General features: G+C 33.7%; 2 protein-coding genes across 3 annotated transcripts; one reads left to right on the top strand and one right to left on the bottom strand.

Annotated features, from left to right (window-relative positions):
* The first annotated feature begins 1097 nt into the window (after positions 1–1097).
* LOC114183456 (chlorophyll a-b binding protein 13, chloroplastic) lies at positions 1098–3201 on the top strand. The gene is made up of 3 exons (XM_028070480.1): positions 1098–1401; positions 1499–1660; positions 2552–3201. Exons 1-3 carry the CDS (start codon positions 1264–1266, stop codon positions 3059–3061), a joined length of 810 nt encoding a protein of 269 aa, XP_027926281.1. The 5' UTR covers positions 1098–1263; the 3' UTR covers positions 3062–3201.
* Positions 3202–4220: 1019 nt separating this feature from the next.
* Positions 4221–14854, bottom strand: LOC114185757 (myosin-2-like). 2 transcript variants are annotated; one of them, XM_028073659.1, is made up of 24 exons: positions 13680–14854; positions 12964–13065; positions 12725–12868; positions 12490–12640; positions 12369–12396; positions 12056–12224; positions 11851–11914; positions 11697–11710; positions 11523–11607; positions 11154–11257; positions 10914–11052; positions 10624–10742; positions 10365–10517; positions 10192–10281; positions 9678–9755; positions 9315–9473; positions 8423–8620; positions 8013–8218; positions 7805–7940; positions 7215–7344; positions 6781–6891; positions 6590–6702; positions 5505–5720; positions 4221–5202 (listed from the first exon to the last, which is right to left on the bottom strand). In XM_028073659.1, the coding sequence occupies exons 1-24, from the start codon at positions 14085–14087 to the stop codon at positions 4723–4725; spliced, it is 3597 nt and encodes a 1198-aa protein (XP_027929460.1). In that variant the 5' UTR covers positions 14088–14854; the 3' UTR covers positions 4221–4722. The 2 variants fall into 2 exon arrangements, with proteins under 2 accessions (XP_027929460.1, XP_027929461.1); XM_028073660.1 differs by having other exon boundaries at positions 5505–5717; positions 13680–14853.
* Between the last annotated feature and the right edge of the window lie 314 nt (positions 14855–15168).

Below are 15168 nucleotides of genomic sequence, written 5' to 3'. Positions count from 1 at the left end.
ATATTTAATTTTATATTTTATTGGGTAACTTTTTGATAATAAACGAAGCATTGGGTTTTTAAATAGTCAGGGTATTGTTGTAATTAAATAGTAGTTTAACAAATATTTGAAGTTAACAAAGAAATAATGCCTCGAAATATAGGCAGACAATCGGTTAAATTTCTATATCTAACTGATCAATATATAAAATCATGAACTGAAAGAGGAAATAAAAAGGATTTTTCTGTATTTGGTAGTGCTGTTGCGTAAATTAAAGTCCCATTGAATTATTTTAGAAAAGTTTTAATAGATTGTTATAAAAATAAATTGTTTATGTGCTATTTATTAAATGAATTTACACGTGATAAATGTTAAAAATTAATGCATAATTAAACTATTTATCCAACGTACGCTAAATTATGTTCTAGTGAAGCTAAATTGTTTGACCAAAAAATACGATGATTTTTCATAGATTATTTTAACATTTTCCAAATATTGAATTTAATATGCGACTATGCTGCAAATACGGAAGATCAGAGTTGGTCAATTTAAGAATCGTTTAGAATGGATTTGATAAAAGTTGTTGGAAAATATTATTTTGACAATCTTATTTTCTTACATCTATTTAACAATTCTATATAATAAAATATTAAAGTAAATTATTAAATAAAAATAATTATAAGATAGTAATATAAAATTTAGAAGATGTCAACCTATCACGTCTCAAAATTATTATACGGCATTGAACAAATATAACTCACTACTTTTTCAATTGTATGTTACATTACACACAACCTTACATCTCTTCTTCTTGTTTCTTCAACATCCTTCAATCGCTTGCTTGCTGAAAACAATAATTTTAACATATATTCTCCAATCCTGAACTTATTTTCTAAAGCATCAACGTTCACAAAGATATTTGATTGAAGTAATATATGATAGTGTGGTGTTAGAAGAAAGGTTTAATTCCAAATATAAAGCTTTAAAAAAAAATGGGCTAGTTGGATAGATATAGACAAATGATAGAATGGAGAAAGATAAAATGTGGATAGAAAGATATGAGTTAGAGATACATAAAATCCTTTAAAGCATTCTCATTGGTTGCTCCAAACCACAGCATCCCCACCACCAACTTCAACAATTGTTTCTAACCACAAACCCCTCTTATTCTCTTTCCCTACATATGACGTTACATTCAACCCTTCTTCTACTCACTTCTGCAAACCACTGGTTATCATATTTTTTCCGTAACTTGAGGTTTGAAAACCTAGGAAGTTGGAAGTGATGGCAGCAACATTGATGGCAGCAACAAGTGGTTCTGGCACTGTTCTTAAACCAACTCCTTTCCTCGGCCAAGGAAAGGGTGCCAATGCCAACCCTCTTAGGGATGCTGTCTCAATGGGAACCGGGAAGTACACCATGGTACTTACTCTTTTTTTTTTCTCCTTTTTTTCTTTTTTGATTTTTTGTTTGACTGAGTCTGAGAATTTTGTTTGGTTTTGTGTTTGTGAACGTGAAGAGCAATGATCTGTGGTATGGACCGGACAGAGTGAAATACTTGGGACCGTTTTCGGCTCAAACACCTTCATACTTGAAGGGAGAATTTCCAGGTGATTATGGATGGGACACTGCTGGTTTATCTGCTGACCCAGAAGCATTTGCCAAGAACAGGGCTCTTGAGGTTACTTTTCTACCCTTAAACTCTCTCAACAACAATAATATGCTTCTTTCTTTTTCCTTCTCTTTAACATATTCTTCAAACTAATTTACCATGCTAACTAATCGCAAAGATTTATAAATTGGTTTAGTGGTAATATTACAACGAAAGGGGAGGGAGAATTTGTGCCCTCAACTTTTCAATTAACATTTGAAAATTAAAACATTGATTTGAAAGGTTGAAGTGAAAATTATAAGATTTATTTGAAAGGTTTAAGTGGTAAAATTGGAACGATATTGGAAAAAAATTTGCATTCAACTTTCCAACAGTTATAATATTGATTTGAAAAATTAAAAAAGAAAATGACAGATATTAAAAATTCAATTACTTTACTAATAAAATATTAATAACTAATAATTATCGATAAAAAAATTAAACTAATCTCACTTTAAAATAGTAGAAAAGGTTAAGTATTATATATGAATACGTACAAATAGGTTAAATAAATTGAAAAATCAGTACATTATCGTGAATTACTATTTGTCCTAGTGAAATTAATTATAGGGCAAATTTTAGTTTGGCTAATCATAATTTGGTTAAATTATTTCTTTGCTATCTATAATTCTCCTCATTCAAAGTTTTAATCTTTATACCAATAAAGTCATAACTCTTAGTTCCTGCACATACTTAAAAGTCAAGCTTTGATATTCGTGGTTGATACTATAATTGGATTTCTGAAAGTAAAAACTGCTAAAAAAATTTGTGTAGGAACAAGAAATTATAGTTACAACAAAGTGAATAATTTAAGATCATATATACGTGTAAAAGACTCATAACTATGGGTGTGGCGCTTAATTTTATTTATTTATTTCCTTTTTTCCCAATAATAACAGAAAATTGTTTTTGTGGAATAAGGTGATCCATGGGCGTTGGGCCATGCTTGGAGCACTGGGCTGCATCACCCCAGAGGTGCTAGAGAAGTGGTTGAGAGTGGACTTCAAGGAGCCTGTGTGGTTCAAAGCTGGGGCCCAGATATTCTCAGAAGGTGGGCTTGACTATTTGGGCAACCCAAACCTTGTCCATGCCCAAAGCATCTTGGCAGTGCTGGGCTTCCAAGTTGTTCTGATGGGCCTTGTCGAAGGGTTCCGCATCAATGGGCTTGATGGAGTAGGAGAGGGCAACAACCTCTACCCTGGAGGCCAGTACTTTGACCCACTGGGCCTTGCTGATGACCCAACAACTTTTGCTGAGCTCAAAGTGAAGGAGATCAAGAATGGAAGGTTGGCCATGTTCTCCATGTTTGGATTTTTTGTTCAAGCCATTGTAACCGGCAAAGGCCCATTAGAGAACCTTTTGGACCACCTTGACAACCCAGTGGCTAACAATGCTTGGGTCTATGCTACCAAGTTTGCCCCTGGATCTTAAATGTTTATGATTATTGTCATTTATATGTAGATTATGATCATAAATAATAATTGTTGGATTAGTGAACTTTTTAAGGATTAAGCCTCATTTGTTAAGCTAGTTTTGTTTAAATTATTCAATGAGAAAGGTGTTTTTTTTAAGAGGGAATGCAATGTTTATATACTCTTTCTAACAATGATGACAAGAGCTAAAAGGATGCATTTTTTTTTTCCTAATCATAAAAAGGTATAAATATATTTTCATTTTTATTTTCTTTATTGTAAATTTAGAATATGATTTAAATTTTTTATATTATCAAATGTTTAGTGATTTTCGTGACTACTTAAAGAAAAATAAAAAATGTTTTATATAACTTTCCAGATATTAATTGTTCGTTTTTTAATATGTTGGTTTTTTTTTTTTCTGTTGAATCTCTTAAGCTTTTGTTCAATTAATTCACTGGATGAAGTTTAAAAATTCCTTTCATGGTTTCAGTGACACTTTATCTCTCTTGATTGTAAACAATTTTAATTTGGACTCTTTCCTTTGTCACAACATTGTCTTTCTTTCTAAAAAAAGTCTATAAAATCTACGATGATGGAAAGATTAACTGATAATAGAATTTTGTAATCCAAAAAAAATAATTAATAGTTATAATAAATAAATGTTAAAAATTAAAGATAATATCAACTTAACTTATGATATTTGCTTAGAGATAATGTTCTCCTTACAAACCAATTTTTTGTAAAAATAAATTATGATTAATCTCCTTTCTAATCAATACTAAAACTATCTCAAGTTGGATTTTAAATAGAACAATTGTAAAAGAAAATATTATTGTGGATATAAATCTCACGTTTGACATAATTCCATTACAAAAATGTTATAATCTGCTATAATTCTTTATTTATCTTCAATTGTGCACCTTCACTCCACTTCTTTTGTTTCCGAACTTTCCATTATCAGTTTCACAGAACAGGCAAACCAATCATAGTATGTTGGAATTTTCCCATGGAAAATCAAATGAAAAGCTTGAGAAACTTAAAAAGACCAAAACAAAAGCTAATCATATTTAGAAGAGGATCACATAGGAAACAAAAGCTAAAAGGGAAGCATGTGATAAACAAAACAGATGTTGCATGAATTGACTCGAAAAAGAAAATTAAGAGACTACGAAAACTTGATCAAACCATGTGCAAATCTGTCGAATTATAGGCCTCTGATCTAACATGACCAAAAGAACTGCAGTATTACACATACCAAAACAGGAACAAAAACTTGACCACCCCAAAAAGGCTACCAGATAGCCATTGTAGATGAATCTCCTTTTCCCCCTGCTATATAGTGATATTCTTCAAGATGTCATCAATACTTCATATTTATATCCTAGAGACTAAGTTTTACATTACACAAGACATATATATACATCAGCACGCTACACTACTAATACAACTATGCAACCTAATGTCTACAACTATACACAACTTCTCAATGTAACAAAATTGGCAGATATACATATTTTTCCCTTCACCAATTAAGTACAGTAACATTGATCAAATATTCCCGTAAGATGTACAGATGAAGCAACTTCTAAAATAAGAGTTTATGACATCAATGAGATTTAACCATTTTGCTTAATCTTTCACCTTTGGTAAAGAGCATATTTGGAAGTTGAATGCTAGCTATTGTTGTGTTCTGGAACTCAGTTTCCCCCACCATTTCCGCCTTTTATCCATTTCTGTATTCCCTACCTTTTGAAGTCTTGCTTTTGTTTCTTTTAATCTAACCTTGTAGTCTTTCTTCCACACCTCAAACCTGTGTTTGAGTTTCCGAAGTTCTTCAACGGAATTTGAGTTAGCAGATTGACCTGCTCTAGCCTCAACCAGATTTCTGGCATCATAATCAAAGGTCTGTCTGCGGTTATCAAATTCCCTCGCAAGGTTGCCCACTGAAGCCATAGCACCATGACCTTCTCTCCCTAGTGCAGATTCAGAAATACTATTAGAGTACTTCAATGGTGTGCTTGCACTAGGTGTTCGAGATCCCATGGAAATAGCATCTTCCGATTCATAGGGTAAAGGTGATGATACATCACGTCTTGCACCATGTTGATTGTTGGCATTCTCAGAAGCAAGGCTCTTTCTAGCAGTAGCAAGGTTCGTCTGCATTCAAATTGCAACCAGAAAGATCAGTATAATTTTAAGCTGTATTTGGAACCATTTATAGATGAGAACCTTCAGCAAACAAAAGGTTGCAACATAAGAAATAAATTTCTAGGTATGTGTCATTTCTCTTTAAGATGACACAGACAACTAAAGTGCAGTTGTTTGGTTATATTATACTAGTCATATTTTTTTTCAGGGAGGTGAAAGCAGAATGAGCAAGTCAACCAACTTTGTCTACAACAATAATATTCACGAGTATATCACAAAAAGTTGAGGACTTCTGTGAGCTGAAAACATACTTGCAAAGATGCCATTTGTTTTTGCCACATATCCTCCATTGTTTTCATCCTTTTCTCGTATTGAATCCATCTATTCTCGAACTGATTTAGCTGATCCTTCAATTCAGCATTTTCCCCTTCCTTTTGCTCTATGGTAGCTTCGGCCTTGAGAACCCGCCTTTGGAGTTCAGCTAAAGCTGAAGGTAGATTCCGGATCTGATCACTTGACACATCCTGCTAAACAAAAAAAAAAATGAGACATTTTTGGAAATTTTGAGTAGTTATGAGACACTGATACTTTAATTTATGTCACGTATTTGGATTTGCACAATTACAATTATATATTTATTATATTTTAAGAATTTTTATACATTTTTAAATATATATTATGTCACATGTTCTATTCTATTATTTTCAAAATACATGTTTTCGATATACGTATCGTGTCCATGCATCATAGTTGAGTAGTTAGGAAGTTCATATAATCATGAAGCTCAGCATTTTACTCGATGACAAATCTGATTGCAGAAGGAAAATAGGTTTTGAATTCTTGTGACGAGTGCAATACAACAGATTTTAAGTTTTAGACCAGTATGCAAATGAGTAGTTAGTCATGTTTCTGCAAAAAGGCTGGGATACTGTACATTATAACAAGCAAAAGACTAGAAAGAAAACTCTTGGAAGAACTTTGATTACTACCGATTAAATCATATGAAAATACTTGAGCAAAAACGTACAAGCAATCAAAAGCATTGCTCAAATTTAATTTATTCAATTAGTATCTCACTTTATACACTTCCATATATGCTACCAAATATGGATATAAATTATTCAAGATAATTAAGAAAAGAAAAAATCAATTGTCTTACCAAACACGGGGATATGCATTCTCATACAGCAATAGTCTCATTAATACTATTAAAAAGTGGGTTTGAAAATGAGCTGAAAACTATACAACTTCAGATTTGAAATTCTGAAATGAAGCGATTTTTAGTTGGATAGAAGATATAAACGCCAACAAGTACCATTGCATACATAAAAGAAAAAGAAAATGAACCATATCAATTAGTTTTCCAAAAATTGAGAAAACTTGCACCAAAAAGTACCTTTTCTTCGGGCATCTTCACACGTGACCTTCGCCTAGTTCTTGCATTTTCACGACTTTTCTTTGGCTTATTGAAGTTACTGGCTTTCCTCCGAACCAGCCATCCACGAATTACTGAAGGGAAATGAATAGTTAGCAAAACCATATGCAATGCCCCTGCTATGGGCAAACAAAACAGAATAAAACACAAACCAGATTGTAGTATTGTGGCTGCCTGCATCTCCTTCAAATTTTTAGAAGAAATAGTCAAAGAAGACTTCACCATAACACCATATTCCCTTCTTCCCATTTCTCCCCGAACAACTACAATATAACCAAATTGCAATTAAGTTACAGATAAAAACTATAACAAAGGTTATTGTCAAACACTTGCAATAATTTTTACTATTAGGGCCACAGCACAGGATTAAGCGCTCAAAGTTCTTAATCCATATCAATAAGGCTCTCAGATTTTTATTTTTCAAAAGTAGAAGTGAAAAGCACCAACATTTCTTTACGGTTTCAATCAATTATGTTTTCTGGAAATAGTTTACTGAGCATAAAAATAAAGAAAAGTGTGTATGAAAGCTAGAATAAGATAAGAACGTTCAACTCAAACAAAACTATTATTGATATCCAGACATTACATGATTGTAAAGCAGTCACTCCCTTCTTCAGCTCATTGTAATGACAGCGAGCTCGATAACCACGAAAGGTTTTTTGAATACCAAGTAGTCCCTGCAAAAGATATTTTCTCCTGTCCTCCAGTGCCCCAATCTGTACATTCAACCAGAACAGAAGAAATGTTAAGTCAGACAAACTAGTACATAAATTAATATAAAATTTATCTAAAACATACAAGGTAGATTTCCTATAAATAAGAGAGGTTGAGTGAGTAGAATATCTTATGATTTGTGAGAAAAAGAAAATCAAACTGAAACTATAAAAGGAGAGAGTAGAACATCTTATTTGTTTATAAGCAATCTTTCTTAATTCTTCTCTATCTCCACTGGACAAACTAACACTGGCAAAAACTTACTTTCTCATTAACTATCCATTAAACAAAAATTATTCAATCCGTAAAGTCTATTAATATAATAAGATATATAGAAATGAACTTCAATATGGATGAGTAATGGAAAATGGACCCAATTGCCACCCTAAGCGTAATCCAGCTTGCAATACTATGGCTCTTTATTTGTTGAAACAAACAAAACACTAAACTACAGACATATACCTGCCCAGTTCGAAGATACAGTTTGGTGAAGCCAACTTGGTACATTTCGGGAGGGATATTAAACTGTTGCAAAACCGCAACCGAAATGCTCAATGGGTCCAGAGATGTGTTTGCCTCAAAAAGCAGAAACCCATACCTAACATATGTCCGAACACAAATCAACCCATTATTCAATATAAAAATAAATAAATAGGAGTTTCACCACTACCTTTTGGCAAATTCTTGATGTGTCATTCGAGTAGGATATCCAGCCCTCGAAATCCTAACAACCTCCAAAACTCCACAACACTTGAGCTGTTGTAGTACAAGATCTTGTTCATACATTCCAGGAAGTTGCTTAGTATTTGGCTTTATACAGCGAATAAAGTGAGGTGTGGTGCTCTCCAGCTGATGCATCAACTTGAATAATTGACCCTAAAAGAAAAAAGACTCGTTAGGCTTACTTTTTTTTCAAACTATTGTGTTTCTCTTGTTTCTCAGCATACTCCTAAAATTCAGGTACATTTACTACATCATATAATTTTAAGGGACTATATCAGCACATATCAACAATATTGAAATAATTTCTTTCCAAATATTAAAGATGCTCAACCAGTTCAAGTAATGCTACAATAATACCTTGAACTTAGTGCCAACACTCTGCTTTTGTGAGTCCTGAGCACCTCCATGCGAGGAATTTGATTGCTTCTGAGGCTGATTAAGCTTCTTGCAGAACAACTGAAGCAGTTCACAGCTACATGATGACAGTAGTTGAATGGAAACAGATGGTAGTGGATCTCTATTCTTTTCTAGGAAGCCACCTGTATCATACAAAACCTAATAGAGGACCAGATATTAGAAGAGTCAGAAATAGAAATACAAAATTGACTTCCATGGTATGCATTCTACATATATCTGACAGGCTAGGAAAAACAAAATTATAAAGCACACAATGATCATAACAGGCTACGACAAAAAAACTCTGGTTGAAACATTTTTCCTCTGAAAGTAACACTGTGTTTAATATCAGAATGATAGTTGTGTCAACATTTCCCTCGTCAAAGTTAAAGCAACCCAACATTTAGTTTTTATCTTGAATTGCATGCAATGGAAGAAACTAAATAAGCTTAGTTTTAGGGAGGTTTTAGAAAGAGAGATAATATAGAACATTGTAATTATAAATAACTAAATAATCACATTAGAAAACATAGAATTTTACAAAACACAAGCTATAAATGATTATATTAGTTCAAACAAGACAAATTACAAATATATTAATTATCAGTAATGCTACTCTTAGTATAACAACATCAAATGTAGTAGGTTTACGCTTAATACTACAATACTCCAGGTGCACTATTTTGAAAATGAACATAAAACGTAAACCAGTAAGTTTAAGGACAATTCAACTTTAAGAACTTCAGCCAAGTATGTATTGAAGCAATTAAATTTATCAAATTGACTTTAAAAATCACAAACAATAGATTTTAGATGAGCTAACTTTCAAAGGTCAGTAGGAACTGATACTAACCTCCCCAGCATAATGAGAGACACTAAAAGCCTTGCCTCTATCCCCTTTAAAGCAAGGATTAGCGTGCAGGTGTTGCTTAAGTTTGTTGGCTAGTGTTAGATCAGTGGCCTTGGGGAAATTCGATTCCTCGTCCAACAGAGAGAATAGCCCAAGAGGCTTCTGCACATTAGACAATAGAGTAAATAATGAAAATACTGAACTCCAACAATATGACATGAACATAATATGATTTTGAAAATAATCTGCAGTGTAAAAAATAGTACTGTCCAGGAAAAGAATACCAAACAAAAAAATAGCCTGTTTTCCTCCAGATCAGCAAAAGAACAGCTATAAAATTTCAGAAATCTTAAACCATATAAATACCTTTTCAAAGAGATCCAAACACACTTGGTTGTCCTCAAACTCTACTTTGGTCCAATCAATACCATCTAATTCATAGTCCTGAAACATGTAAATTGCAATGTTGTAATGAAGCATCCAACGAACATTACAAACTTAGCAAATGATGCAACACCAGCCCTTTTGTTGTAGTATGGTTGTTTTCTTCCATCATGTGACAGGCAATGTAATGAAGTAAACAACATAGTGATTCAGATAGGTAAGTCACCAACTCAGGATTAAACTGATTGATGGTTTGTACATCAAAAGTTTCTTGTCGAGAGAAATTTTAGTTTGACATGACCAAATCCCTCCCTCATTCCCAAAAGATAACAGAAGTAATAACACCTTTTACATACACAAACTATATTTATGGATTTGTATCTCACACTATTTCTTCTGAATGAAAGATACAAACATACTAGGCATCAAAGCAACCAAGTTTCTTAAACATATAAATAACGACAACTTTTTACCAAAGTTTAACATATTTTCTGACCTCCTGCTCAAGTTTAAACAGATGTCGATTGAAGTGTTGTTGAAGCCTCTCATTGGCGTAGTTTATACAAAATTGTTCAAAGCTGTTATTCTGCAAAGAAAATTAATAAACAATTGGAATAATAGAAAAGAATCTATTAAGCATGAATAAACATGCTAATAGAAACTGCATACCTGGAATGACTCAAATCCATAAATATCAAGGATACTTATGGATCTCCCAGTACACCGTTTACCTACTTGAAGTGACTTGTTAACTTGTTCAAGAAGCCAGTCAAACAAGCTTGCATAGATAAATTTTGCTATTGCATCTCTTGCATCAATTGCCTGAATATAGAATAAAAATATTATATATAATAAAATATAAAATAGTATAATACAATTAGGAAACAGAAAAAATTGATCAATTGATGTGCTCAATAAATGCTCAGACCTGCCGCGAGGTCAATTTCTTGGTAATTGTATCCTTGCCAGCTTGGATTTTGTGGGTAGATAACACTGCCATTAACTCTTGAGAACTGCACCCCATTAGCACAGAAGCATTTGTTACAGCTGCGAAGAGAAGATTGAAACAAAAGTCATAATTAGTAACTGAAGTTTTACATATATACTTTATGTTACTATGTTAGTCATAGATAATATGAATCAAGAGAGGAGGATAGTTCAGTGATTTATAGACTTTTAGACCATATTCCTGGCCACATGGAACACCTTAACCATTACCTTCATCATTCACCACCTCAATGTGACTTTCATTATCAGTATCTTGGAATGATATATTTCCCAACCATAATATCGCAGCCACCATCTTAAAAACTAGCTCTTGATCTTCTTTGGACATTCGAATAACATCCAATGCTTTCTGGGGGAAAACACATTTAAAAGGAGGAAAAATGACATGAGATCTTAGGAGTCTGTAAATAACATTAAAGAAGTTCAAAACTGAGTTGTAAAATAATATACCATCAGCCTTTTAAAATTTTTAGCATCATCAACACCATCAATTGTTGTGCAGTCACTTTGCTTAAGATATTTATATTCGCTAGCCGTCCTAAGATTCAGTCTTTCTGCACAGGAAAAGAAAATAATTCCATATGGTTTATCACAATGAGAAGGAAACCTACCACTTCACTCGCAAAAAAATGGTGTCAATGAAATTCAACATAAAATGAACAATCCATTTAAAATTTGTAAATAATTTTACAGGGCAAACATCTTTGCAGATGATAATAAGGGAGAATAACAGTAAACAAAATTTAAATGGATTATCTCAAAGATGCACAGAAGTATACAAGTATGCAAATTAGTAGATAGATTGCATAAAAAATGCACCTTTTAGTTTGGATGAAGATCCCGCACAAAGTTGATAAAATATGTGATATGACCTCTCGCCCAAGGTAAGTTGAACAACTCTTGACTGGCCACAAGAGACAAGATGATTTCAGAAGTGAAGAATAATAATATTTCAGATTCACGCTGTTGTTCAAATAGGGCATCACAAGTTACCTTTTCTAACAGAACTGTTCAAGATAGCATGTAGGAATTGACATATGAGAAACACAAAGCCGTACAAAGAAGTCAGTTGAGTAAATTCACAATAAAAGAAAAAGAATATAGAAAAGAGCTAATTTTGTGTAAAATTTAACAGGAGCAATCTTACAAGTTTGAACTTTTGCACCACAAATTTTCCCCATTGCGCTGAAATGAATTTCAATCAATTTCCCCTGCACCAAATTGTAAACATATATCAACTACACTGCTCAGCCAGTATATAACATCCAAAGTTACAAATCTGCAAAAGAAATCTTATAGAACAAGAACAGGAGTAAGTTCCTATTCTACAATGAAAAGAAAAGCAAACTCACAAATCTGCTAGAGTTATCATTCCTAGATGTTTTTGCATTCCCAAAAGCCTCTAGAATAAAATTTGTCTGAAGGATTTCATTTTCTATTCCTGAACAGCCACCGCCAAGAGCAGCTAAGTATTGCATAGCAACTTTGGCGGTCTCTGTTTTCCCAGCTCCACTTTCACCACTGTAAACAAATTTATAACAGCTATTAACAAGTATACCAGTGGTTAAACTATCTTCTTGCTATAAAATTTTAATGATATCGAGTTCAGAAACATATATTAAAAAGCATGCAAGAAATAGACTGGCTAATATGCTGAGTGCTAACCTTATGATAATAGACTGATTTACTTCATCTGCAATGTACAATATGCAAACAGAAACTTTAAATCAGACAACTACATTTTACAGGGTTCAAGAAGGGGATAAAAAACAGTAATTTCATCAACCTGTCATCATCTCATTATAAGCTGCATCTGTCATAGCATAAACATGAGGACTATCGGTAAGTTTCTGCCTATAAGCTAGAACATAATCATTTCCATAAACTTCGACTTTTTTGAAAGGATTGAGTGCAATTAAAATTGGCCCTGCTTTACTCTGCATACAAGGAGTACAAGCAGCATATGAGAATAGATAGATAATCAACTGGGTAGGAAAAACAAGCCAAAGCAGCAGACCTACATAAATCATATCCTGAGCATATCTAGAATGAAGATTGTGAAGAACTGAAGGCTCATTTAAATAACTGAGCTGTATAAGATCTTCAATACCCTCTAAAATATCAGGATTGGCTGGTAGGAGATCTGACCTGGCTACTTTCATAACCTGCAGTAACAACTCAATGGCCCAAATCACATGTTACTTTGCATATTCAATAATGAATACCTCTTTTAAAAGACAAAAAAGGCTCAGAAATTCACATTTCCATTTGAGAGAGAAACAGATGCTTCCTCTCCAAAAGTTGACTGTATCGTTCCCAGCTCCCACATCCCTCTTGGTTGCCTACACCAAACATGAAGTTTCTGTGGAAACAACCAAAAACAGAAAGGAAATTTAACAGACAAAACATACCATAAACAATGTCTCAATACTGATATATAAATAGATAAAAGCGGCAAACGAAATTTCATATTTTAAAGGAGTAGGGAGGCTCAGGGAAACACAACAAACAGAACGAAGATTGAGCTGAAAGTACACTATGCATGCCACAGACAATTTACCTATGCATAAGTTTTGCCAATATGAAACATCAAACAAATAAAATCTGTGAATCTAAACATCAGTAAATTTTAAATTTAAAAATTAAAATAACCGAAGAGATTTCTAATCTAATTCAGATGAGTGGAGTTTATTTCTATTGGCAATTTTGAAAAGGTCGTGCAGTAGTCGTATAACTACAAAAATTACAGATTTTGTAAACACCAACTTCCACATTTCATTCAAGCTGATTGCTTTTATCCAAACACCAAAAGCTTATCTTTCTGACTGAAAAACATAACACACAAAAAACAGACAACTGAAAACAAGCTGAGGATTTTAAAACACTGAAAATCGCTGTTAAAACTTCAACCCATTAATTAACTAGTTATTACTTACCACCATTAATGATTATAAACTTTTTCAAGTCCCCTATTACCTTTTTGATGAAATAAGCAACGTTATCATCCTCCAACTCCTCGGACTGAGGAGGAGCTTCACAATCAGTAGAAGAATCCTTCGCAGTTGGAACCGGAGACGGCGATGGTTTTTTACTCACTTTCTCTTCTGCTATGACTGCATAAGGGGATTCCGCACGCAACTTGACCTTCTTGGACCCAAAACTACCCTTCCTTTTGTGCCCCTTGTCATCATTATCGCCATCAACCTTGAAGCTATTAGGCAACGACCTCCTCGCCGGAGGCATCCGCGCCCTCGACTGCGGCCGCGACGGCAATGCCGGCGGCAAGTCCTTCGGCCTCTCCTCCTCGTCTCTCTTGCGAAGCGACTCAAGCATCTCCTCCAGCGAGCTCCTCGATAGAGCAGACATTGTAGCTGATAACATCATCTTGAAAACCTCAATCAACAAAATTTAGCCAAATTTCACAACGCTTCCCTCAAATTCAGAAACTCTCATACCCAACCCAACTCGAGATTTTTCAATTATCAACACCCCATCTCCTGATTCCACCAACCCATTTCAGAATTGACGCTAAAAATGAAAAAAGAAATGTATTTTTCTTGTCTGGAGGTGTTTCAAAATAATAAGGTCGAAAAGGGTGAGAAGAAGAACGAAAAAGGTCGTTGGAGCAATCAACGCAACCTTCAAAAACGAACTCCGGAGGTGCATTTGCCAAATCGAGGAACGTCGAAGGTTTCCATGGCTGAAAGCGAAAGTTACGAGGTTTGAATGAGGAGGTTGAGGTTGTTGCGAACGAGAAACAAAAACAAACCTCCTCAGAGTCTCAAAGGCAGAGAGAATGAGAATGAGAGAGAGAGAGAGAGAGAAACCCAAAAAAGAAAAATATGGGAGAGAGAAAAAAAAAGGTTATAAACACCGAACGGCAACAATTTGGGAAAATTCGCAATTGCGAGTGTTGCTCTGCTCTGTTTTTTGCAAAACGGAATAAAACGTTTAACGTTGCAAATCGTGTTCCTGAAAACAGAACAGAAACTTTTAACTTTGTCCTTGTTGTCGTTGTTGGTGGTGATGATCCCTTTTTTTTCTTTCTGCCCAGAAATTCAAATTTTTCCGATGGTTGGCGACGCAACTAACTACTCTTCCAATATTCTTAATTCGTTCCTTCGGGAAACCGTTTGCATCTTACAGGCCAAAGAATACTTTAGTATTATTATTATTTATTCCAACTTAGGAAAGAAAATTAAATGGAAAATAATATAATACTAATACATATTATATTATACATATTAATTTGAACATTAAAAGAAGTCGTGAATTTGAAATGAGTGTGATGCGTTATTTTTCAAAACGGATATGGATGTGAGTGCGGGAACGTGGAAAGAGTCTGACACTAAGCTTCCAAAACTATATTACTTAAATAGGCTCCACTTTTAATACAATTACATGCTTCGTCAAAACATTTCCTAATTAATATAAGTAAAACTAAATTCATATTTGGAAAGTCCAA

Source organism: Vigna unguiculata, chromosome 5 (assembly GCF_004118075.2).
Source record: "Vigna unguiculata cultivar IT97K-499-35 chromosome 5, ASM411807v1, whole genome shotgun sequence".
Classification (NCBI taxonomy): domain Eukaryota; kingdom Viridiplantae; phylum Streptophyta; class Magnoliopsida; order Fabales; family Fabaceae; genus Vigna; species Vigna unguiculata.
Note: the sequence above shows the minus strand (reverse complement) of the source record. Positions and strands in the feature narration are given on the sequence as shown.

Excerpts from the sequence above, each read along its gene's own strand:
- LOC114185757 (XM_028073659.1), bottom strand. The coding sequence starts at position 14,087 with ATGATGTTATCAGCTACAATGTCTGCTCTATCGAGGAGCTCGCTGGAG. Across the intron at positions 12,641-12,724 it reads ATGCTCAGGATATGATTTAT|AGTAAAGCAGGGCCAATTTT; the intron begins GTAGGTCTGCTG and ends CCTTGTATGCAG. Across the intron at positions 6,892-7,214 it reads AGTGACTGCTTTACAATCAT|TTGTTCGGGGAGAAATGGGA; the intron begins GTAATGTCTGGA and ends GTTATATTGTAG.
- LOC114183456 (XM_028070480.1), top strand. The coding sequence starts at position 1,264 with ATGGCAGCAACATTGATGGCAGCAACAAGTGGTTCTGGCACTGTTCTT. Across the intron at positions 1,402-1,498 it reads GAACCGGGAAGTACACCATG|AGCAATGATCTGTGGTATGG; the intron begins GTACTTACTCTT and ends GTGAACGTGAAG. Across the intron at positions 1,661-2,551 it reads CCAAGAACAGGGCTCTTGAG|GTGATCCATGGGCGTTGGGC; the intron begins GTTACTTTTCTA and ends TTGTGGAATAAG.